The sequence below is a fragment of the Lutjanus erythropterus genome, chromosome 10, assembly GCF_056507025.1.
Source record: "Lutjanus erythropterus isolate fLutEry1 chromosome 10, fLutEry1.hap2, whole genome shotgun sequence".
NCBI classification, from domain to species: domain Eukaryota; kingdom Metazoa; phylum Chordata; class Actinopteri; order Lutjaniformes; family Lutjanidae; genus Lutjanus; species Lutjanus erythropterus.
In genome coordinates, this window is record NC_139326.1 from 37,365,614 (window position 1) to 37,389,852 (window position 24,239).

Below are 24,239 nucleotides of genomic sequence, written 5' to 3' on the forward strand. Positions count from 1 at the left end.
ATAATCTCAAGGCAAGGTTACTTGGTAGCTTTTTGGAGTATTCAGTCGCATCTTCATCAACAAATGGAGCTGGTTTGAGCTGGTTTCATCGCATGACCTTCATGACCTAAAGTACTGAACTTTGGTTACAGGCTTACAAGTGGTTGTGCTTGAGGGTGAGATTGTAATTTTGGTGTTGGATGTGAATGGCCTCCTTGAGGTTCCAACACAAAAATGTGGCCACCTCAAGATGACACACATTTCATTCCTCATGGCTCAGCTTCATCCCTGCCTGAAGGTTTAGTTTCAGCTTTGCAGAGACATACTGCTCACATTACCTGACAGAATATGCTCCTTATTACAGCTGGTGCCACTACATTTTCTGTGCTTTCATGCCTTTGAAATGTTATCTAAACCATTATCTTGGTCCTGAGAGCTCAACATACTGCACCTTAAGAAAACACAAACACAAGCAAATTATCAACAAATTTGAATGATTAAAAATATCGCTAAGTTAATAAAATTCGGTCTCAAAATCATGAAAAAATGAGCAGTTTTCTCTGCTCTGAGGGGGCGTGTCCGCTCCTCTGTCGACCTGAAAACAACCTGAAACATGGACACTCTGTGTGGCAGCTATATTGGACATGTCCAGACATTTCTGAGCCACCAGAGCCAGAGGACGGTGACAGGATGGTATTTTATTTCTTCTGTGTTTGGTTTTTGGAACTGAAGTGAGCTGAAGTGAACTGCTGGGCTGATTTGGACTGAGAGAGTTCATAACTGACTGTTTGGGAGGGGGATGGGGAGGTGGTGTAGTAACAAACTGGAATTACAATTTTTATTCATTCATTCATTCATTTCCAATCACCATGACTATAATTGTGCAATACTGACCTCCAGGGGGTGTGGGGCCTTGATGTCAATGCCAACCAGAGACCAGCCGGCGGTGGAATACACCTCTGGCCTCCAGATCTCCTCGTAGTGGCCCAGCTGGTCCCGGGTGTAAACTGAGAAGATGTTTCCCCTCTCCTGGTCTCGGTGATAGTAGAAGGTCAAGCAGCCGGCCATGGGCACCGTAGTCATGGGTGAGGTCAGCTTGGCCACCTCCTGGAAGTCCTTGGCGTACACAGAGTCCACATACATGTGGTGGCCTGCAGCAGTGGAACATGTACATGAGCTGAGGGAACACAGTTATGAGCTGATGCAGTCATATTTAATGGATGTTTGTAAATTTAAATTAAAGTCTTCATAAGACTGTGCAATAAAAAAGATAAAGGCATTGACTCTTGTATAGAGAACACCTCTATCAGTGTTTGGAGATTAAACAGATCTGTTCTTCACAGACTTCAGTGAGCACTGAAGCACATACTTTTAAGCACATAAAGCAGAGATATATAACCATGATGAGCCCCAGAGTTCCAAACATGCAGGTCTTCATTCCAACCAAACAATGCAGCAGCTCATTTCACTCACCAGCACACCTTCCTGATTACAGATTCTGCCTCCAGAACCATCAATCCATGTAAACTGACTGCCAAAATACACAGGCTTGGTCTCTGCAACTTCATATGCAGCTGGATTCTGGAGGTTTTAAACTGGTAGACCATGAGCTGTTAGAAGTGGGAATATTTTGTGATCCACATAGATTGTGTAATGGCCATGGATTTTGCCTGATTCAAGTTTAAGCTTATTTAAATGCAGTACATTACCACTGTTACCATGGTAATTGTGGTGGTAGAGATGTAGCAGGCACTAGCTCTATCAGTTTTTCCTGCCTTTATTACTGAAACACGTGTTACCTATGACACCAGACAAAAAAAAATCATCATCATAAAAAGGAAGTACAGGGGTTGGATTAGGTGCAGCAGACCTTGAAACAACCACTGCCCACATTTTCCGACCCCCTAGCCAGATCATCAGACCCAAAAGCTATTGCAAGCGGGAGTCAGGACAAGAGCTAAGCTAATCCAGCCTGGACATAAGGCTGCTCCACGACCTAGTCTACTCCTTATGTCAAGCCGCAGGAAAATAAAATGGATGAAATGACAATAACTCAACTCTATCCAGAGCAAAAATAAAGTTGCCTTTCAGTCAGGTGGCAAGGAAACATACTGCACCAACAGAGCAAGACTGAACACTGGCATCGACAAGGACAAATGGAGTCATCAGCAGAAACTGGAGAGAGAACTCAACACCAGCAACACCAAAAATATGTGGCAGGCGATCCAGAACATCCCATCCTTCAAAGCAGGAGCACCTCCATTACATATGAGGCCACATCGCCAAATGAGCTAAACCCATTTTATGCTCGCTTTGATCTGAACAAAGAGACAGTTGTGAAGTCTATTCTTCCTCCGGAGGACCTGCCCATGTCCATCCACATATCCACAGAGGACAGAATCCAGTCTGTATACGCAACATCTATTGCACATCTGTACAACCTGGAAAGGGAATCCCACCACTGTGACTCTCCTTGAGGTTTCTTCCTTTTTTTTCACTGTTAAAATTTTTTGGGGGGAGTTTTTCCTTACTCTTTCAAGAGTCTACAGGACAGGGGATGCCACACACTGTACAGACTGTAAGAACCCCTGAGGCAAATTGTGATTTGTGATATTGGGCTATACAAATAATATTTGATTGATTTGACTAAAGCTGCTGGACCTGATTAACATGACTTTTTTTTTTGACATATCTCTATCCCAGGAGAGTGTTCTCATCTGCTTCAAGACAGCCACCATCGTCCCTGTGCCTAAAATCTCTGCAGTGTCTAGTCTAAACGACTACCACCCTGTGACACTCAACCCCCCCATTCTAGACTCACCAAGTCAGTCTCTAAACACTGGACACTCCCAGCTTTCATTGCTAAAACTGGATGGAAACAATTACAGACTTTAAAAAAAATCGTCCATTGCCAGACCAATCCAAAGTCTTTATGGCCGCCCTTCATATTGAGATGGTGACATTGTGTGCTTACTACTGAGGGAAAACAGCAGGAGAGGCACGTCCCTGAAAAAAATGTAAGGGACGTAGGTATGTTAGTGGCTGTTCTCCCCGCCGTTCAAGCAACCACCTTGCATTTAGAAATTCCCGGCAATCAGTCAGTGACAAGATGTCTGATTATCTGTTATTGAAAGACTACCTCCATTCTGATGAAGTGCTTTGAGAAACTGGTTCTGCAGCATGTAAAGAACCGCATCCTTGCCAACCCTCACCAGTTTGCATTCAGAACCAACACATCCACTGAGGACACCATCTCCACTGGCCTCCACTCAGTCTTCACTCAACTTGAGAAAAACATCTACATCAGGATGCTGTTTGTTGATTTCAGCTCAACATTCAACACAATCCTCCACATGAAGCTGATTAACAAACGTAACACTCTGCACCTGAGTACCACACTCTGCAACCAGATATTGGACTTCCTCACAAATAGACCCCAGACAGTTCGGACTGGCTGTCTCACCTCCTCTGCTCTAGTGCTCAACAATGAAGCCCCCCAGGGCTGTGTGCTCAGACCCCTCCTGTTCACGCTTTGCACCCGTGACTAATGTACTGATGACCCCAAATTTCTTAATAAAACTTAAGTGCCTGTTCCACTTGTTTGTCAGCAAGTTTCATTCCCAAAACCAAAAAGTAAAAATGAAGAACTTCACTGTGGAGGTTCTAGTCCTGCTGTCAGCAGACAGAAACAGCACGATCTAAGTAGTAATATAAGGGAATAACAAAGAGAAAATATTCTGTATGAGACAGAAATAAAGAAGGAATATTTTACAAGAAATTAAAAAGCAAAAAATGTCTTGCTAAAGCAAGGTGGTGCATGATTTAGGTGGGAGGCAGTCAAACTGACTTGACAGTCATGGACACAGATGACACAATACATTAGCTTATACATTCTGTGATGTTATACGTGGACAGTGATCTGTCTGCTCTGATCTGTCTGATCTCTTCCACATTGCTCTCATCCACCTTGGTATTACTGCCAGATGATTTACTCTGAGTTGATAAAAAAAATACCTCCTCCTTTAGAAATCAAGCCATGCAGGTGCACTGTTATCATCCAGCCATGACTCAAAATTGTTCCTGTGTTTTTTCGTGTCTTGAGCAAAATGCAGATGTCACATGTCAGAGCTCAGTGCTGTACAGCATTCTGCACAATAATAACCAGTTGAGCGCTACAGACATAAACAGCTGACCGCACTATGGAAGCTGTATATTTAGCCATATTTAAGCAAAACTATGTGTCTGGGGAGCTCAGAACATAGTGTCCATAGAAACAGACACACAAGAGGTGGTTTATGCTGCACTAACTTCACTTACACTACCAATGTACAGTATATTCCCAAACAGAAGCAACGTGTATATTCTATACATATTAGAATTTAAGTGTGTGCATTCATGCTCTTTTATAGACACGTACATTTTAAACAATATAACCTTCACTGCCCACATACTTCCATGCATCCTTTACATGGGCATGAATTGCAGTGCATCCACTAGAGGGCACTGCTCAGAGTCAACCCTGAAAAATAGTCAAAAGTTTCTGACAATAGCAACTATGCTGATGCTGGAGTAGTTTTGAAATAATGTACCTCTTGAGAAAGAGGCAAAAGCAGAGGCAGCGTTGTAGACGAAGGTGGTCTGTGTGTGTTTTTTTCTTTTTTACATTGACAGTGAACAGCATTTCCTATATTTTTACTTCTTTGTTGTGTCCTGTCATCGTTTCTCGCTTGAACTATTGGCTACGCTGCAACACTGCCGCCACAACCACCAAATGACAAAATGAACATAGAGTATGGACAGGAGGCTCTGTCTGTATCCAGATGCATATGTGTACCATAAATTAGCCTTTAGAGTTCTTACAGGCTGTGTGAATGTGTGTGTGTGTGTGTGTGTGTGTGTGTGTGCGTGCATATACCTCTCTGGTTATAGCTGCTGTTGTTTACGATCAGGTTAGACTCAGGCTCTCTGGAAACACCCCCAACGTACCAGTTGACATTTGGGTTCCAGCTGTTGCTGTAGCCACACAGGTGATGCTCCTCAAAATTACACTCTGGAAACAGGAACCACAAAGACAAACGTTATTCTTTACTCAGGCATACACATTTTTCTAGGAATAAATACAGTTTGACATCATGATGTCACTGACCTATACAAAAACCAGGAACAATGTGAATTTCAAAGACGGCCACACTGTGTCCTGGACCATGTTCAGGTCGACCTTCCAGCAAAACCTGCAGGAGAAAAATAGAATTACCAACAAACTGGGATAGAAAAGAGCCAGCGTCACTACATCAGCTCACACTAATGTCACTTCATGTCATGTCCCATTTATATCATATCTCAATATCATCACATTGTTGCGTAGCATGTTGACAAAATGCCGCTTCCCCATGGAAAGGAAACTTCTAGTTTAGTAATGAACGGATGGATAAATATTTATTTTATATTGTTTACAAAAACAGTTAAATATGTCACACCAGAAATTACCACCAACTTTTTTTTCTAGTTGTTTTTTACACTCTTGAAAAGCTGAAGCCAGCTTTAGCTGGACCAAGAAGAAAGGAAAGGAAAAGAAAGATATTTCTCAATTTCACAAAAAGATTAGCCTACATCAATATTATTGGCAGGGTGTTATACTGTTTGAAGAATTGGATTGAGTGGAAAACTGTGTGTCATTAGTTCTGACTGATGCAAACATTTCCAGTACCTCCAGTGTTGAAGTCCAAAAGTAAAAAAAAAAAAAAAACTTTCATAACATGTTTTAATTTTACGATATTATTTTATGAAAAGAGATTATATTGGGGAGGCTAATGACATTCTCTTGGCACTAATGAATCATTCATTCATTTTTTTACTTTTTAAGGTGATGATGTCATAAAATATGATGACAGACATTCAAAGCTTCACTGAAAAACTTCAATAAAAACCTTAACCTGTGACGTGACAGAAATGTCATATGAACGTGGCAGTTTTAGTGTTAGTCCAGATAATGATTTGCAGACCAGTGGCAGTATTTTTACAAATCACTCCTCTGACTTACTGGTAACCAATTCACACACTTTAGAATGGACATGATACTTAATGCTCATAGTTCTTATAAACGGACCTAAAGATATGGACATGGCCCGAACCGTCCATCATATACCACTCAACTAAATCTGAAGTAGATTTAAAATCTTATATTTAGTCATCTAACCAGTTGATTCCACCAAGCACGGCACGTCTGCCCCATGATTCTGATCCGTCCTCTTTATGTCTTTATGATCGTTGGTCTGCATGGGGTCTTTTATTTTGAAAATTAACCGGATTCTCCCTGCCAGGCGCTGCTGGTGGAATCACAAGCACTGTGTAGACTGGCTGCGATCAGCTCTGGCTGACGTGGCACAGCCACAATGCGACGCAGCCACGCCTGGTTTTATTTACCAATAAAACTAGACTAAAACTGAATTTAGATGACTAAAATAAAACTAAATGACTAAAAGACTAAATGGCATTTTAGTCTAAAAACTATAACTAAAATTAAATCAGGCTTCAGTGTCAATGTTGAATGTCAGAAATCTACTTGCTCAAAGTCATTTTTTACTTGGCCATGCACAAATTGTTTGGTTTATTAGTGGTTATCAAATATTAATAAACAGTTAAGTTAATTGCATATGTATGATCTAGGGCTGAAATGCCTACGAAATGTCAGAAAATAGTCCAATAGTCTTTAAATTTCTAAAATCTAAAGATATTCAGATTAATATGATGAAATATGAAGAAAATCTTGAAATCTCCATATTTGAGAGGCTGAAAACAGAATTTTCTGCCATTTTTTCATGTTAAATTGCTTTAACCATTAACCAATTTTCAAAGTCATTTAATAGGTTAACTCTTTTTTAGCTGTTGCTCAGTTGGGCAAGTGAGCTGCCACATTTACTTGCCCTGGGCCAGCAGACAAAGCTTATTATTAAGCCCTGTAAATCAAACCTTTCTGTCAACATGAACACTGTTAAACATCACCTCACTTGTCTTTAAAATGCAAATGCCCACGAAGTCTGACATTTTGGTCTGCTCTTGCAAATTTAATGAATGACCTGATATATTCTGCCCACAGACAGATGGCCCCTCCAGTCACTTCACTGGAGCTCACTGGCCAATAATGCCAGTTCTAATTCTAGACCTATAAACACTCCGTCTGCAGCCATACTCGAGTAATTTAAGATAACTGTGCAGTCAGCCTTTAAATGTTTGTCATGCCATAACGTAGTTCAGTTTTCCCCTCATAACTCAGCATAGCATGTGGAATAACCTCACAGGCTCCATTACAGAGTTTGAAGTTAATAATACCATGTTATACCACTTGTTCTTTCTCAGGTTCTGTTTTTCATTATTTTAAGAATTACTCCTTCCGAAGAGGACTATTATGAGAGAGGTCAGTGCTCGGGTTAACAATAAGGAAGCTAGTTAAATTTAGAAACAGGCTTAGATGACATCACTGCTTCCTTTTTAGTACTTGTGGGCCTTGGCCTCAAACTCACTCTGTATTTAAGGAGGGTTTGCTTTCTTTAAATTTAGATTAGTGAGCAAAGCTAAATCATATGTATATTGAAAATAACAAGTAAAGATAGGGTAGCTAACGCACAATCCCAATTCCAAAAAAGGTGGGACATTGTGTAAAACAAATAAAAACAGAATGTAATGATTTGCAAATCATTTTTAACTTGTACTCAATTGAACACAGCGCAAGATATTTAATGTTCAAACTGATTAACTTTATAGTTTTGTTAAATTTACACATATTCTGAATTTGATGTCTGCAACACGTTACAATAAAGTTGGGACAGGAGCAATAAAAGACTGGGAAAGTTATGGAATGCCCAAAAAACACCAGTTTTGAACGTTCCCCGGGTGAACAAGTTTACTGGGTATCCTCAAAAGGTTCAGTCATTCACAAGCCTGGATGGGGTGAGGTTCACCACTTTGCGAGAAACTAAATAATTCAACTGTTTAAGAAGGTTTCTCACCACACAATGCAGGAATTTAGAGATTTCACCACCTTGAATCAATAATATCATTAAAAGATTCAGAGAATCCAGAGAAATCTCTGCATGTAAGGGACAAGACTGAAAACTAACACTGAATGTCTGTGACCTTTGACCCCTTAAAAACCCACATCATTGTATGAAGGATACTACATGAGCTCAGGAACACTTTGGAAAACTAAACAGTTTGTCTCTGCATCTACAAATACAAGTTAAGACTCCACCATGCAAAGAGAAAGACATATATCAACAACATCCAGAAACACTGCAGACTTCTCTGCGATGGTCTGAGATGGACTGACGCAAAGTGGAAAAGTGTGCTGTGGTCTGATGAGTCCACATTTCAGATTGTTTTCACAAATCATGGACATTGTGTCCTCCAAGGTAAAGAGGAGAAGGACCATCTAGATTGTTACCAGCCCCTGCACATCTGTGAAGGCCCCATCAATGCTGAAAGGTACATACAGGTTTGCTGCCATCCAGACAACGTCTTTATCAGAGACGTCTCTGCTTATTTCAGCAAGACGATGCCAAGATACATCGTGGACGTGTTCCAACAGTGTGTCTTCGTAGTAACAGAGTTCAGGTACTAGACTGACCTGCCTGCAGTCCAGACCTGTCCGCCAATGCAAATGTGTGATGCATTATGAAACACAAAATATGACAACAGAGACCCCGGACTGTTGAACACCTGAAGTCAAATATCAAGCAAGAATGAGAAAGAATTTCACTTTCAAAACTTCAACAATTAGTGTCCTAATTTCCAAATTCTGACTGAGAAAACAAGACACAATAAAGATAATCAGTTTGAGCAATAATATCTTGTTGTATTGTTGCTGTATTACATTGAAACTAAGTTTAAAAGTTTTTGCAAGTCATTGTATTCTGTTTTATTCGCATTTTGTAATACATGACAAACTTTTTTGGAATTGGGGTTGTATTTCAGAAGCACTTTTTGTTACATTTGTTGAAATTCTCTTTACATTCCAGCAACAATCAATAAAAAACAAAAAAAGAAAAATATCCAGGGGCTGTCGTAGGCCTATAATAATCTAATCATTTCATTCAGCCTGAGGGAAATGATTGGATGCTCGGTCCTACCTGCCTGCAGAGGCAGAGAAAGTTCAGCCAAAATTTCCCAGTGCCAACAAGTAGTGGGAGTAATTACTAACAACAGCCATGTTTGTTGTGTACATTAAATATGACAATGGTTGTTGTTCTCCTTGATGTGAATGAGACATGACAGTTTGATAAGGTCTGTCCTCCAGCAGTAGTCATGCTGTGTGCATTCATGTGGTTTGGTGGAATTGTTTCAAGTCCTGAAGGGAGGTGGGGTGGGGGGGGGTTTCCAGTTGGCTCAAAATCTTGCTTACCCCTGCTGATTTCTCCAACATTACTCATTCCAGCTTTAAACTGCACTAAACTGTAGTTCCTTAAGTCCACCACCGCTGCACAGGTCTATTTCACCTCAATGGTTGAACAAAACCCTGACTGGCACATCTGCCACCTGCATGAATACATCAGCAGTCGGCGGTTGCTGGTGGACAGTGGCCTGTTCGAATTCTGCACACAATCGTGATGTTATTTTCTGTATTATTTTGTATTTAAAAGTATATAAAAGTGAGAAGGGAGAAAACTCAAGAGCACTTGTCTCCAAACTAACAGCAATCTGCTGCTCGTAGATAACCACCACTGAACAACCAGAAAATAAAGTGCTCTTTCTCTTGTTCACTAATTCTCGCGCCTCTGTTTTCACCTCTCTCGTCCTACTCCAGTGACAGTGCAGCACCCTGTAGAGAGCACCTGAGGGTTGTGTTTTGAACCAATCAGTGACCCCTGGATGATTGGAACAACACTACTCTCTGAGCAGGGATGTTTTTTTGGCACCAGCGACTGAAGAAATAAACTTAAGACCAAAGTTCCTGTGGTCATGCACAAGTTTCTGAGTTCTTTGGAAAAGTTCTTTGATTCACCGCTATTTGGCAAAACAAAACAGTATTATTAGACTGCCTTTGTGTTAGTGGTTTGGAGGCTGTAGATTTAAGATAAATAACAAAATGTTAAAATATAATCAGACAGGTAATTTAAAACAGTTGCAGGAGGGGAAAACAAGGTTTTCTAGTGCCACTAGAAGGGCACTTTAGAGGGCACTTCACCATGTTTTTTGCACTGGAAGAGCACTTTGAAGGGCACTTTACCATTTTTTCCACTGGCAAGTCACTCTAAAGGGTACTTTACCATCTTTTTTGCACTGGAAGGGTACTTTAGAAGGTACTTTACCATGTTTTGTCCACTAGAAGGGCAATTTAGAGGGCACTTCACCATCTTTTGTCCACTCGAACAGCACTCTAGAGGGCACTTTACTACATTTTGTCTACTGGAAGGGCACTCTATAGCTCACTTTATCACGTTTCATAGGGGTTGGGGGGGGGATACTTCTATCCTACAGTGGTTGAGTTTAGAACTTACACCACAACATTTTAGGTCAGAGTTAACAATGACTTCATCTAACAAACCTCACACACAGATTACTGTGATTAAACTCTTTACAGCCGTACCTACCTGGAAGGGGATTGTGGTGTTGGGTAGGTCCACGCTAGCAATGAGCCAGCTGTCAGAGGCTTTGTTGGCGGTCCAGAGTCGGTAGTCGAAGTTGTCGCCATCTGGTCTGAGGTGGAGCTGCAGGGAGCCCAGTCCAGTGATCTGGTACACCAGCCTCACACAGCTCCACTCCTGATGGTCCAGAACTGGACTGACAAGAACTGCCTTCTGCTGGTCGTGTAAACTGTCTGAGTCCACCGTTATCAAATGCCCTGTGCAAACAAAATGAAGATATATTATATTCATGTGCAGTAGAGCAGTTGACCTAAAGATAACTGAAGGAGGTCATATTTATATTCATACTTTGTTCATATCTGGAGAATTTAGCTGTTGTTTTTAGGGATTTGAATGTTTTGGTATCTGTAAATCTGCTAAAGTTGCTACAACAATGTGCATTTGAGCTCCACAACAAATCTGCTTGACAGACTCATCTTTGAGTTCAAGAATCCTCTGGCAGTCAATGAAAGGAACATGAACAAATACTGAATGGACAAACATGCCCAATCCACTATCATCTAGATGCTGATAGAGAAAGAATCTGACATGGAGAGAGTCAAAGGCAGTGCTGTAGCAGCGAGGATGTTTAAAGGGATAGTTGGGATTATTTGAAGTGGGGTTGTACAAGGTACGTATCCATAGTTGGTGTATTACCTACTGCAGATGGCACTTGGCATGCCCCCCAGTTTATGTGTAGCTAAGCAATGTCCTGCTGACAACTGGGTCAGCAGCAAAACATATCTTTTAAAAAAAGAATCTGTTGAATTGTACACTTTATTTAGAACATTTTTTTTTGTCAGCCAGCGCGTTCTGGTGGGAAACCAATCTTATATAATCCAAACCTTGCTCTCTACAAAGCCACCAGACTCCATTGGCAAAAACAGTAATTTTACCTCAGTTGCTGATCTATTGGTGCCTTGAACCTTTAGTTTGTGTGCATTATTGTGTGACTCAGGTGAATCTGAACTAACCCTTTAAAACACCCGAGTCACAGAATAACACAAACAAACTAACAGATTGAGGCAGCAGTAGACCAGCAATTCACATGTTTCATGAGGTAAAATGACTGTTTTTACCAATGGAGTCTGGTGGGTATGGAGACAGCAATATTATATAACTTGTTACAACTCCCTGTCAGAAAATGCTGTTTGGAATATTTTCACCGCTTCACCTTACTGTCAAACGTAGCAAAAGCTTTTTTAGGTGACTAAAATACATTTTGCTGCTGACCCTGTCCACAGCAGTGAATTGTTTAGCTTCCTTCACTGGTACTCCTGCTGCTTCTCCTCTGTCCTAGCTGCCATCTACTGTAGGTAATAAACTGACTATTGATAAGTGCCTCATACAACCCCACTTCACATAATCTGATCTATCCTTTGAAGAAAAATACAAAGGTTTTATTATTGTAATTCTGATGTTAAAAGTGTAAAGACTGCTCCAGGTGAGGCTTGAACTCACGACCTCAGCACTGTTCCAGTGTCTACTGTCACGTACAAAGAGCTGACTGAAGAAAAAAAAAAAAAAAGAAGGATGCAGAAAGGTTCTGAGATGAAAAATAGAAGGAGAACGCATCTAATACTGTACATTAGAGGTGCACATACAGCTCAGGATGTGTGTATTGGCCATAATATGAACTGAAGAGAGACAATGATGTATTTTCTGAGGCAAATTAGTAACGGCTGAAACCCTGAGGTAGAGTTTCCATCTTCCTTTTATGTTACAGCTCAGAGACTATTTACTCATTCACACAGGTCTGAGAGAGCAGAGAGGCAATTTAATGGATATAAACTGTGTTTATGGAACGCTGACTTCTAAACCAGGTTGGGGAGGGGAGGCAGGAGGATTTACAGTTGTATCTGTGATCCCTTATTTGGTCAAATGAAGTTCATCGACATTCTTACCAGAAGAACAAAACATCAGCAACGTATCAGGCTATATCACCACTAACTGGGCATTGTGGACTCTGTGGACTCTCACAGTGAACCCCAATTCATCCACGAAAACACACAAATCCACACAAATGTTCAGCACTGTCAAAAAGACATGAAACCTTACTTATGATTTTACTAAACTTTATGAATATAGCCTAATGATTCCAAGACCAGAAGAGAAACTTAAGATGCTCAGAGGATGCAGATCACCCAGGCAACAGATGGTGAAGCACCTACTGCAATGCCACCACAGCTGCCAGATAAAACCAGTGGAGATTTCTAAAATACCACCAAGATTAACATGACCTTCACATGCGCTGTCCCGAGCTGAAACAAGATGTCAAACTGAAGCAGTTGTCGATCACTTGCAGCTCCTAGTGGTAAGAAGAGTGAGAAGTCAGCTGTCAATGTTCGTATAAAACAGAGCAGTCAGAAAATAGAATTACTGCCTCACAGTTGTTTGTCTCCAACAACCAGTCAAGTTACAAGCCATGTTTGTCCAGACTCATATAATGTCTGTAGTCAAGACTTTAAAGGAATTTAATACTAAATCATCTCCAGGTAGAAACATGCTGTCTTCACTTAGAGACTATTTTTACAGAGGAGGACAGAGGACTGATAGAAAGCTGAACATTATGATGTCACAGTGAAGTTGACCTTTGACCTTTTGGATGGAAAATGTCATCACCTTATCATTTTATCCACTTAGATATTTGGACTTAATTTCGTCATAGTTGGCGTATGAATTCTTGAGTTACGGCCAAAAATGTGTTTAGTGAGGTCACTGTGACCTTTGACCACCAAAGTCTAATCAGTTCATCTTTGAGTCCGAGTGGTCATTTGTGTCAAGTTTAAAGAAATTCCCTCAAGATGTTCTTGAGATATCACATTCACAAGAATGGGATGACCTGAAAATATAATGCCTCCAGCCATGGCTGTCACCGGTGTGGAGCCACTGACAAAAAAAAAAAAGGAAGAAAAAAAGTTTTTTCAAGGTTTTCAACAATTCTGAATCTCAGAGGTCCATCAGCAGACAGTCATAGACCAGATACAACCTAACTGGTCCAGTTGTATTTGTGATTAGCTGCAGACAGTCTGCAGGCTGATCATTACAATATGTAAGTTCTGCCACTAGGCGTCTCGCAAACCACTGACAAAAGATGTAGTTTGATGACATTGTGAGTAGCGTGGCATCATGGGAGAACCACCACTGCTAATCAATGTCTATCTGAAGTGACTCAGGCAGGAATCATGCTCACAACTGAGGTAATGTATTTCATGTTCACCGATTTCCTTCCTTACTCTCAGACATATTCTATGTTTTTCTGGAAACTATAGCAACTAGTGGCTAGTAGAAAATGCATGGTTACCATAAATAAATTACGTATTTCTCTAAGTTTGAACTTGTTAGAAACTTTTGGGATAACATAAATATAAAACTCGTGAAAACAGATGCGGAAATGTTATGTATTATAACTTTAACAACACAACCATTGCGTCCTTGAATGGACTAAAAAATCACTGTAAAAATATATACTCAGTGTTTTTATGTTTACATGATGTGTAGTCAATTTCTTGCTCAAAAAATCTAATAATTTGTGTTCACTAAACACAAAACATTATTACAAGAGCTGCATTTTTATGCTGAATACCAAAATGTTTTGCTTTCTTAACAATTAACAATCACAGCAATTTCATGTTCTTTTTTTTTTTTTTTTTTGCCAAATTTTTATTTCCTTATACACACAATTTAGTAAAAATGCATCAAAGTAACATTTATTTTTAGAGTGCAGGGCAGCTTATTAGCAGCTGAAACTCTCCTGAGAGCCTTCTTTTTAATAGTTTGAAGAAAACACAGAAACTTGATGTGCGTCTCTAATACATTTTAAGATAAATCATGGTTGTTTGTTTTTACAGTAATGACCATTATTGCCTACCATGATGAAGCTTAGTACTGAATTCAGTCTCTACTACCATACAGTCAGAATTTAATCAATTCAATGGGGGCAGTTTGACATATTGTCTTTGTGCCAATGCTGGATCAAAGTAGCTCCAACAGGAGCAGCTGCAGCTGGAAGCTTTTTGTATGAAATGATGAACAGACTCTTCAAACAGAGAAACTGTAGAACGAAAACTATTTATTTGTTTATTTATTTATTGGTAATGTTCATCTGCATCACTTAAAAGTCAACTTAATATCTTGAGCTCATTGAACATTCTGTGAACTTAATTCAATTGAGTTTAACAAAACTCAAAGTTTAGTCAACTTAACTCAACTAAACTTACACATTTTAAGATGAATCATGGTTGTTTGTTTTCACAATAATGAAAAGATTGCCAACCATGATGAAGGTGATTACTGAATTCAGTCGGTACCCCCTTAAACCTAAACTTGAATAAATTCAGTTGGGGAAGTTTGACATGTTGTTTTTTAGACGATGTTGGAACAAAGTAACTCCAACAGGAACAGCTGCAGCTGGAACGTCTTCAGATTTCAAATCAGAAATCAGATTTGTTTGTAAGGTTCATCAGAGTGACTGAACAGTTGTTGGTTCAACATAATATCTTAAGCCTCTAGAACATGTTTTCTTAAAGCTTATACAAGAAGTTTTTGACTTGTTACGTGTGTGCAGGTGTGTGATCCCTGGAACTACAGCTTGTCCACAGCTATTCTCAAATACTACTGGACCAACCAGCCAATTTCTTTAGCACATATACTTGCATACTTAAGGACCACTGTGATTCAGAATACTTAAAAAAAAAACTTGAAAAGTCTGTTTTTATGACTTTTATGCCTTTATATTTTTATGGCTGGAGCCGTTATGCATTCATCCATTCTTTTGAACATGATATTTCAAGAACACCCTGAGGGAATTTCTTCAGACTTGAAACATAGGTTCACTTGGACTCAACGATGAACTGGCTAAATTTTGGTAGTCAAAGGTCAAGGGTCGAGGTCAATGTGACCTCTTATCCATCCCGTTCTTGTTGGCATAATATCTCAAGAAAGCCTTGAGGGAATGTCACAAATTGTCAAATTTCCACATTAAATTCTTTCAAAGTCTTCACTACAGACATTATATGAGTCTGGACAGACATGGATGCAAACTATAACTTGGTGGAGACAAACAACTGTGAGACAGTAATTCTATTTTTTGACTGCTCTGTTTTATATAAGCATTGACAGCTGACTTCTCACTCTTCTTAACCGGCTGCTAATGGCCACATGTGATCAACAACTGCTTCAGTTTGACATCTTGTTTCAGCTCAGGACAACGTATGTGGAGGTCATGTTGGCCGTATTTTAGAAATCTCCGCTGGTTGCATCTGGCAGTTGTGGCGGCATGAGTGCAAACTGTTTTCAATAAACTTTTAAGTTGAGTGAGAGAATTGGTGTTGCAATGTCAATGCAATGTCAATATTAACTGCTGCACAACTTCAACATCTTCAGCTGCACAACATGGGTCACTGTTTGTTCTTGCAAGTTAAATGGTTATGAGCAGGAGAGGAGAAGAGAGCAGAGTGTTTATGGAGTATTCTACAGACTTAAGTGCCCCTAATATTAGCAGAACTTTTCACCTTCTGTTGTCAACATATTTGAAGTCAGAAACTGGCCAGGAGACGCTCTTAACAGCCCAGAGAGAGACAAAGATAAGGAGCATTCGTCTGCGGTGGTCTGTGAGACAGCAGTGAGGCCCTGACAGCTCTCCACCTCACTCCATCCATCCCTGCCTTTGTGTTTATCCTATTGCAGGACAGCCTGAAGTCTTTGTCTCTGATGTCTCTGTTTAGTGAATATAATCACCTAGGACATCCATCCTGGTTTTAACCACAAACTCTGCCTTGGGTTCTTTTTTTGGTGCAGCTTCCTCAGCTCAAGCCCACATCGCCATGGCAACCAAACAGAAAACACCACCGTGGTCCCGTCCTCCTTTTTACGAGCCTATTTATTGCCACAGTGGGTGTAGTCTATCCCCATCTCCGAGCTCATTCCGTCTCAGTCTGGTTAGGGGTTTCAGGCAAACCGCGCTGGTTCCCTGCTGAAGCTCCTGTTCGGTGTATTGCTCTGGAACATGCAACTCTCTGCAGTGAGTACACACTGAGATCTAAAGGCTTGGCTGGAAGAGAGATGGCACACACAATTTACAGTACCGCCACTTATCTTAACAGTGGGAACATAAACTGTGCTGACAGATTATCATAAACAGAGGGAGCTGCTTTGGGACGCTCTGCGGCTTGATGCGCACAACAGTGGAAAACAAGACAAAAGGGGGGACTTGATCGGAATGTTTTTGACATGTGGAATGTGGTGACACACTTCCATAATGCAGGAGATCAAAACTTCAGCACATTATCACACTGTAAAATCTCTACATTTCATTTTTTACCAACAACTCAGTCTAATTACATATGTGTGAGGCCTCAAGTCAGCTCAACTTAAAAGACCTAGTTATCACACTTCAGCACTCATATATCACATGAGAAACAACTTTATTTTCACTATTTTCATTATGAGATAAAGCTGAAACTTTATCTTAAACAAGTGATAATACAATGAATACAAGAATAGAAGGATAAAGTTAGAACATTATGAGAGTAAAGTCGAGATTGTCAAGGTACATTTGTAAATTTTAAAGAATAAAGATAAAGATGTGCTGATCTGATATTACATTATCAGCATCAGTCTGATACAGGCCAAAATCACTGGATAAGATCTTGGAATCTCAGAGTATAATCTGATCCATCACATCAGATTCCTTTAATTTTAAAGGAGAAATCTGTAGTATATTTACTTCTCCTGGCATGCTCCCATTCAGAAGCAGAGGCAAGTTCAGGCCACCCCACTCTACGATTATTCTCAATTATTAACAATAATTAGGGAGGCGACTGATTTAAAAAGGATTCAAGTTTAATTTTTGTGAAATGAAGGTCAGCGTGACACCATCACCAAACTCCTGTTTGTTGTTTTGCCTGACATCAATCATATTCGTTTAACTTTATTTCACTCCATATTTAAGTGGCTCTGCGTCCCTCCAGGGGGGCTGCCCCCCAGTTTGGGAACCACTGCTATAATAAATCATAAAATGACCACATTACGCAATCAGAGATCAAGGAAACATGTTCAGCTGAAATACTCGCTTCTCTGAATGCTCATGAATGCTGCATCCCTCTTTGAAATTTCTATACCAGCCCAGAATTGTTTGACCGTTTCACATGAATTAGAGTTCACACAAGTTATAAGAAACCATTAATAACCTTGTAGAAGGCATAGATGTTTATAACAGTTAAACCGAGCAATATTTTAATGGAGTTTGGCAGCCACTTAACACAAAATCTAGGGTGTGCATTTTCAGAGCAGTGGGTTTTGTTTTCAGGACAACAGGCTTAATTTTACATCAACAGACAACTGACAGTTATAACCAGCTGATGAACTTACAGTGGAGGACTCATCATCGCTTGTTATTGTCAGTTTACAACACTGAGCGAGTCCTACGACCCTGCAGTGCTCCTGAAGCCTGCAGAGCTTTCCCTGAGTCTGAGGAGGAGGGAGGCAGGGGGAAACAACTCACTTCAACTGTTGATCATATATTAAATAGGACTTAAACCTACTTAAAATACTGCCTATGGCTCCATCATGCTGTTTGGACTGCAGTAGTCATTTCTGCATGCACAAATGTTACATGTTGCTCCTTAAATTTTTGATGTTTGAATGGTGCTGGCAAATCAAAAATGCTGCTAAAAATGTAAATAGAAATAAGCAGCAGTGTTGCATAACTGAGTCATGTTGTGTATTTCTTTCAATTTGAGAATGATGCTTTTTAGATGGCTCAGTTAAGCAAATGTATTATTAACAGGTAACAGCTTATAATTTTAGAATATTGCATGAGTTAAGGCAGAAATGCTTCAATAAAAACATAGCAAATAAGAAAATCATTCACAGTTTATAGTTAGATTGCGTAAATTAGAGTGCTGTCAATTTCCTGTTCATATATTTCCTTGCATATAAGTTTCCTATAAGGATGCACAATATTGACATTTTGCCAGTTTCCTACAGGTTGATTTTTTCCATCTTAATTTGACCGAACTCTCCTATGAAGGGATACAGTTCAATTCCTCATTGCATAACCGATGTTGAGCAATCGTTGCAAATAGCAACTTTGCTTTTATTTTGGACACTTCAAAAAATGTCCACACAGCAGACATACTTGCATTACATTTGCATAATTCAAGTGTCATCTTACTGGCCTGTCATATCGGCAAAATATTTATTTCAGGCCAACGACAGACAAATTTAAAGCCTTTATGAGTCAGTACCGATGACGTATCGATATTGTGCACCCCTACTCTATGGTTGTGCAGTTGTGTTTCAGGTGAATCTGAACGTGTACGTGTGAATGAGTACATTTTAAACAGCCTACCCAGACTGAGTTCACCTTGTGCAACCAGTTTTCCATCATTTGCACCGCGCCACTTTTGTCTCTTAACCCAAAGTTCTAAAACTAGGGCAGAGCCCACCTGATTCCTGCCTGGCAGCTCTGTGTGTGGAAACACAGCTACCCTGGAATATTTTGGCTTGGCGTTCCAGCGTGTTTGACCCATTTAAAGAGCCTCAGTGCCACCACACTGCACTGACAACAGATTCTTACTAATGACTATTCATGTAGAGTTAAATGCAACTGCACAAATGCAATTTCTTTAATATTTAACTACATATCTGCTTGTTTTCACTTAATGTTTTTACTGACTTTTAAATTCATTTTTCTTAATGTCTAAAATACATATTTCTCTCCTGGCCTGTAACACTATTTATCCATCTAGATTTTTTTAGTGTGGGTTGCAGCATTTGGGAAATATCAGCTTCTCTCCAATATGATGAAACTAAATGGAACTCAGCTTGTGGTGCTCAAAGCACAAAAACAATAATTTGAACAATTCAAAACCAGTCTTTTTCCAAAAATCATGACCCAGTTAATAAGATAATCCACAGACCTTGCTGTGAACAGTTTCATGTAGGAGCTACTTTCTTTCTGCAGTAGAATCTACTTGAACTACTTTTTCTCTACTAGAAAGAAAAAAGTCTAGACAGATAAACAGCACTATAGGCCAGGGGAAAAACATGTACTTTTGATTTGCTGGTGAACTGTCCCTTTAAAACTCCTCACCACAACAAGTCATACTCACCACTCTGCTGCGCTTTAATTTACTTTGTAACACAAATAGTTTCTTCTATTAATTACTGCCAATCTATTCTACTTTACCCTTCTGTTGCTCGCACACACACACACTCACTAATCCAAAGAAATCATAGTGTGACAAACTGCAGCAACTTTCTCTCTCTATGGAACTCAGAAAAGTTCAGATAAACATCTAGTGAGAGTTTATATTTCCTTAATAGCTCACATTAGACCCAGCTAAAATCCAAATCTGACAACTGCAAACACTGAGGAGAAGCTTATAAAAGGTTTTTCACTCAATTTCAATCACTCGTAAACACACAATACTCTAATAGTAAGGAATGCATTACGCTGCGATTGCTTGACTTCAAAAGTAGGCGCCAAATAAAATAAAAGTGCAATTAGTAATGCTGACAAGCGGGAAACCAATGGGGGATTATTTCTTTGTCACGGGTGACTCCTATTGAAAAGAAGCAGCTGCTAACACTGGACACACTGTCCCAGGTTTTGTGGGTCACTCAGAATACTTTGTTGATTAATACTTACAAATAACTCTTACAGTATAATGCTAACAAGCCCTCCAAGCCCTCTGGCAGAGGACAAGCCATGATTTGACTTATGGCTTCACTGAGCAATGGCAGGTGTGGATATATATATATATACATATATATATAGTTGTATATTGTTCTTTATTTTAAAATGTATTTTAAAATTGTAATCCTGATAAATAATCACCATTTTTCCTAAATCTGTAGTACTTTATTTTAAAAAAAATACTGATTATGTAATCCCATCATTTGTAATCCATGTTACTCTCCAAGCCTGCATATTGGTTCAGATTAGTTTTGTTTATCATATCACAATCTGGCCTGATTTACAGGGAGCTTCTTGTGAGCCCTGGAAAACTTCAAAAGGGCCATATCTGGCCCACAAGCCGCTGGCTGAATAGGCCTGGTCTATGCCAACCTCAGGACAATAGAGCAGATAGTGACAGAGACCACAATATGAGGGCAACTACTGAGTCCAAAGTAAAAGAGGAAAAACACAGAAAAACATCTGATTCAACTTGGAAATTCTGAATCATGAGCAGTAGTGGAAATGCCAGCCTTCAGCCATGTGTCATAATGAGTTATTATCGACGACTTTATTCAACCACTTCCTCTTTAATACGACAGCAAGGATGACATAAGGAGCGATCATATGAGTAAAGGCTGACTCCCGCTGACAGAAATGATGAAATGAAGGCAGAACAGTATGAGCTACCCTTACCTGAAACCTGGGGCCCCATTATAGAAACTTCCTCACTCTGAAATCCAATCTTATCTTAATTTAGGATGATATTTAGGATTTTTGGTATATGTTTCCTAACTGCATTTAGTAAAACAGTCTATCTTTTCCTAGGATAGGACAGAAGCATCCTAACTGAAGAATTTGATTTTAGGATAGCACAGAATCTGTCCTAAATTCAAATGAACTGAGAAATGGCAGCACCACTGTTGTTTGGTCTGTATGGAAATGACAGTGAAGATGGGGAACAACATGAACACAAAATATTATGATTGAAAAGCTACTCAAACCATGCAATGACGTTTTACATTTCCACGTATTAATGGATATATATCGACTGCCAAGATGTTTAATTTTGAATTTGATCATGTCCGTTCAAATCCTTATCATGGCTCACTAAACAGGACTGAGTCACAAACAGAAGATGCCTGGATGTGACTGTTCCTCCTGTATTGTTTTAAATTGTAAATTGTACTGCGTAAGTTGCTACGTTTGCAACTGTAATCAGTACTGCAGTGGCAGCGTGCAAATAAAACTATATGTTATGCTGAGCTCCACCACCACAGACATATGATGTGACTCTGACTGAGGAGGAGAGATCCCAGCTGGGCTTCTAAGTGACCACCTAGAAGCCAACCATAAGACACACACCTAGACTCGATCGACCTGGGTTGGGCCTGGCTTGACTGAGGGTGTCTTGTGATAAAACCGCCGAAACACCCAATGACGTTGAGGTCCAGAACTGAAGATGCCTCCAAGGAAAATAAAAAACACCCATTATACAAACACCCAGTTCTATCAATCAGTCAATATTTCACAAGAAAACTTCTCAAAATTTCCCAACAAGGTGGCGTTTCCTCTCCTCCAAAACACAATGAAGTCCTCTGACTCATCAACACCTGTCTTTTTTTGTCCATTCACAAGCTAGTCAGTGACAAGTGAAGAGAGATAGCCATTGTCATGGATACAGGCAGTCTTGTGTACATTTTAAACACAGATGCGGGCATGACGGGATGAGTACCGACTGAAGAATAAAGTTGACAGCTCTAGTTAAGACAAGACAAGATAGAAGATCTGAGATAGGACAGGACACCGCCATGAGTTAGGAAATCCCCGGCTCCAACTGCAAGTACGTCTTTATCACATTTTGCCACGATGACACACACACAGACACACAAGGTGAAACCAGTATCAGTCACATGGACAGTCACAAAGTTACAAAACTTCCTGTTTCATCCTGAATAATGTGTCATCATGGCAACAGTGTTTGATGAAAACTTAACTATTTAGCACCGTCCGAGGTCTTGAGACTTTGCTGACAACTTGTGAGGTGGATCTGTTTAACCTGCTGGAAGCAATCTGTAAAAGTTAAGGGCCGGTAATTTCCTGTTGCCAGTAGGTGGTGCTATGACTATAATCACGCATGCCAACTGCGAGACCTCAAAAATAGGGAGGATTATGAAACTTAAGCAGGCGGTCTGAGGGTCCTCCCCCAGAAAAATTTGAGTTTCACTTTGTTTCCTGCATTCTGGTGATATTTTTGCAAACAGATGCCTGCAGATTCTATTCTTTACTTCAAAACCTTCCATCAGAAACAGTAATTCTTATTTCACCTGAAATTTACTTGAATATTTCTCCTCTCTCTCTCAGTAACCTCCATTCCCCTCCCCATCTCTCACTCACTGAAGAGGCTGAGACTCAAGCATGGATGCATTGAGGAGAAGTGGATGCTGTTGGCGTGAGCAGCTCCCTCCCACATCACGTGCAGCTGTATTGTTGCAAAGCGCTGCACAGTGCCAGAAAGAGGTTGTGATAAAGAACAAGGTGGGAAAATTTGCTGAGTCTCCCGGGAAAATTGGGAGGTTTGGCAAGTATGACTATGATTCATACTACTACTTCCAACGGCGTTGCTCGGACCACGCTAGCACTCTCATCTTCAAACTCAGCTGTCGTTTAAATCACAATTACACACCTGTACAGTTTTATGACTGCGTCGTGCATAGTTGCAATGCCATTACATTGACAAAATCTACACAGACAGACAGGCAGACAGATAAATACCTGGCAAAATAATCAAAACTACTTCTGTAGTAGTCTCCAGGACCACATGTTGCCATGATGACAAACACAGAGGCTCACAAGATTAATAACCTCTCATAATCTTGTCATTAGTCTACAATATTACAACTGAACCTATGCAGATTTAATTTAAGCCCAGTTTTAGTCCAAAATGTCATGTGCTACTCTGATGATTTAAAATCAACAGAATATTCCCAAAATCATTGTGGAAAATACTACTGCTAATGTCACGGATGTATCGCTGCAACTAATGATTATTTTCATAGTCAGTTATTATCTCGATTAATCCATTAAAAGTTGTTTGCCTAAAATGTCAGAAAATGTTGTTGATCACTGTTTCCCAGAGCCTAAGATGACGTCCTCAAATGTCTTGTTTTGTCCACAAACCAAAGATATTCAGTTTACTGTCAGAGAGGAAGAAAGAAACCAGAAAATATTCACATTTAAGAAGCTGGAATTCAGAGAATTTAGAGTCCAGTTTAGGTCCAAAATTTTTCGCATTATTGTCATGATCCTCTAAAAAATCAATAGAGATTTCACAAAATCCATGTAGAAACTCAACAACAGAATTTGAAAGATTAGTGTTTAGGATTTTGTGGCATTTAGCAGTGATCTCGCAGATTGCAAACTTGCCTCACCCTCCCCTTCCAAACATGGAGAACCTACAGTGGCTCATGCAAACTCATGCAAAATGCCACAGGCTGCATCTAGAACCAGTGTTTGGTTTGTCCCTCCTGTGCTACTGTGGAAATATACCTCTGTATATACAAAACATTTAAGTTAACAACAAAAACAAAGATTCTTATTTTCAGGCGATTATACACTAATGAAACCATACTTACGAATATTATATTCCATTTCTGCCATATTCTGCTAAAAGATCTCCCTAAACCCATTTGGACAAACATGAAATTTAAAAACTATATTTAATTCATCATTCCAGATGGCATTTTAAATACCGGGAAATTACATCTGTACAGGACATGGACATTCAGCAGGACAAAGCTGAGAGAGGAAGCCCTCCAAGGCATCTGAGAGATGATGGGGAGGCACAGAGACACGAGGCAAAGATACTGCATGAGGTGAATTTGCACATGCAGCTCCTCACATGAAAAGTACTCAGAGATCCACTTTAAAACACAAGGACGTTGCTCCGGACTGGATTC

The 24,239-nt window shown here is 39.9% G+C and overlaps 1 protein-coding gene across 2 annotated transcripts in view; it reads right to left on the reverse strand.

The window, feature by feature from the left end:
• Positions 1-24,239, reverse strand: part of mamdc2a (MAM domain containing 2a) — a 54,475-nt gene that overhangs the window by 24,946 nt on the left and 5,290 nt on the right. For both annotated transcript variants that reach the window (XM_084729215.1, XM_084729216.1), the window contains exons 3-6: positions 10,566-10,816; positions 5,126-5,210; positions 4,895-5,029; positions 874-1,130 (exon numbers count right to left, since the gene is read on the reverse strand). In XM_084729215.1, the coding sequence (XP_084585341.1) occupies positions 874-1,130; positions 4,895-5,029; positions 5,126-5,210; positions 10,566-10,816 (728 nt within the window). The remainder of the gene's footprint in view (positions 1-873; positions 1,131-4,894; positions 5,030-5,125; positions 5,211-10,565; positions 10,817-24,239) is intronic.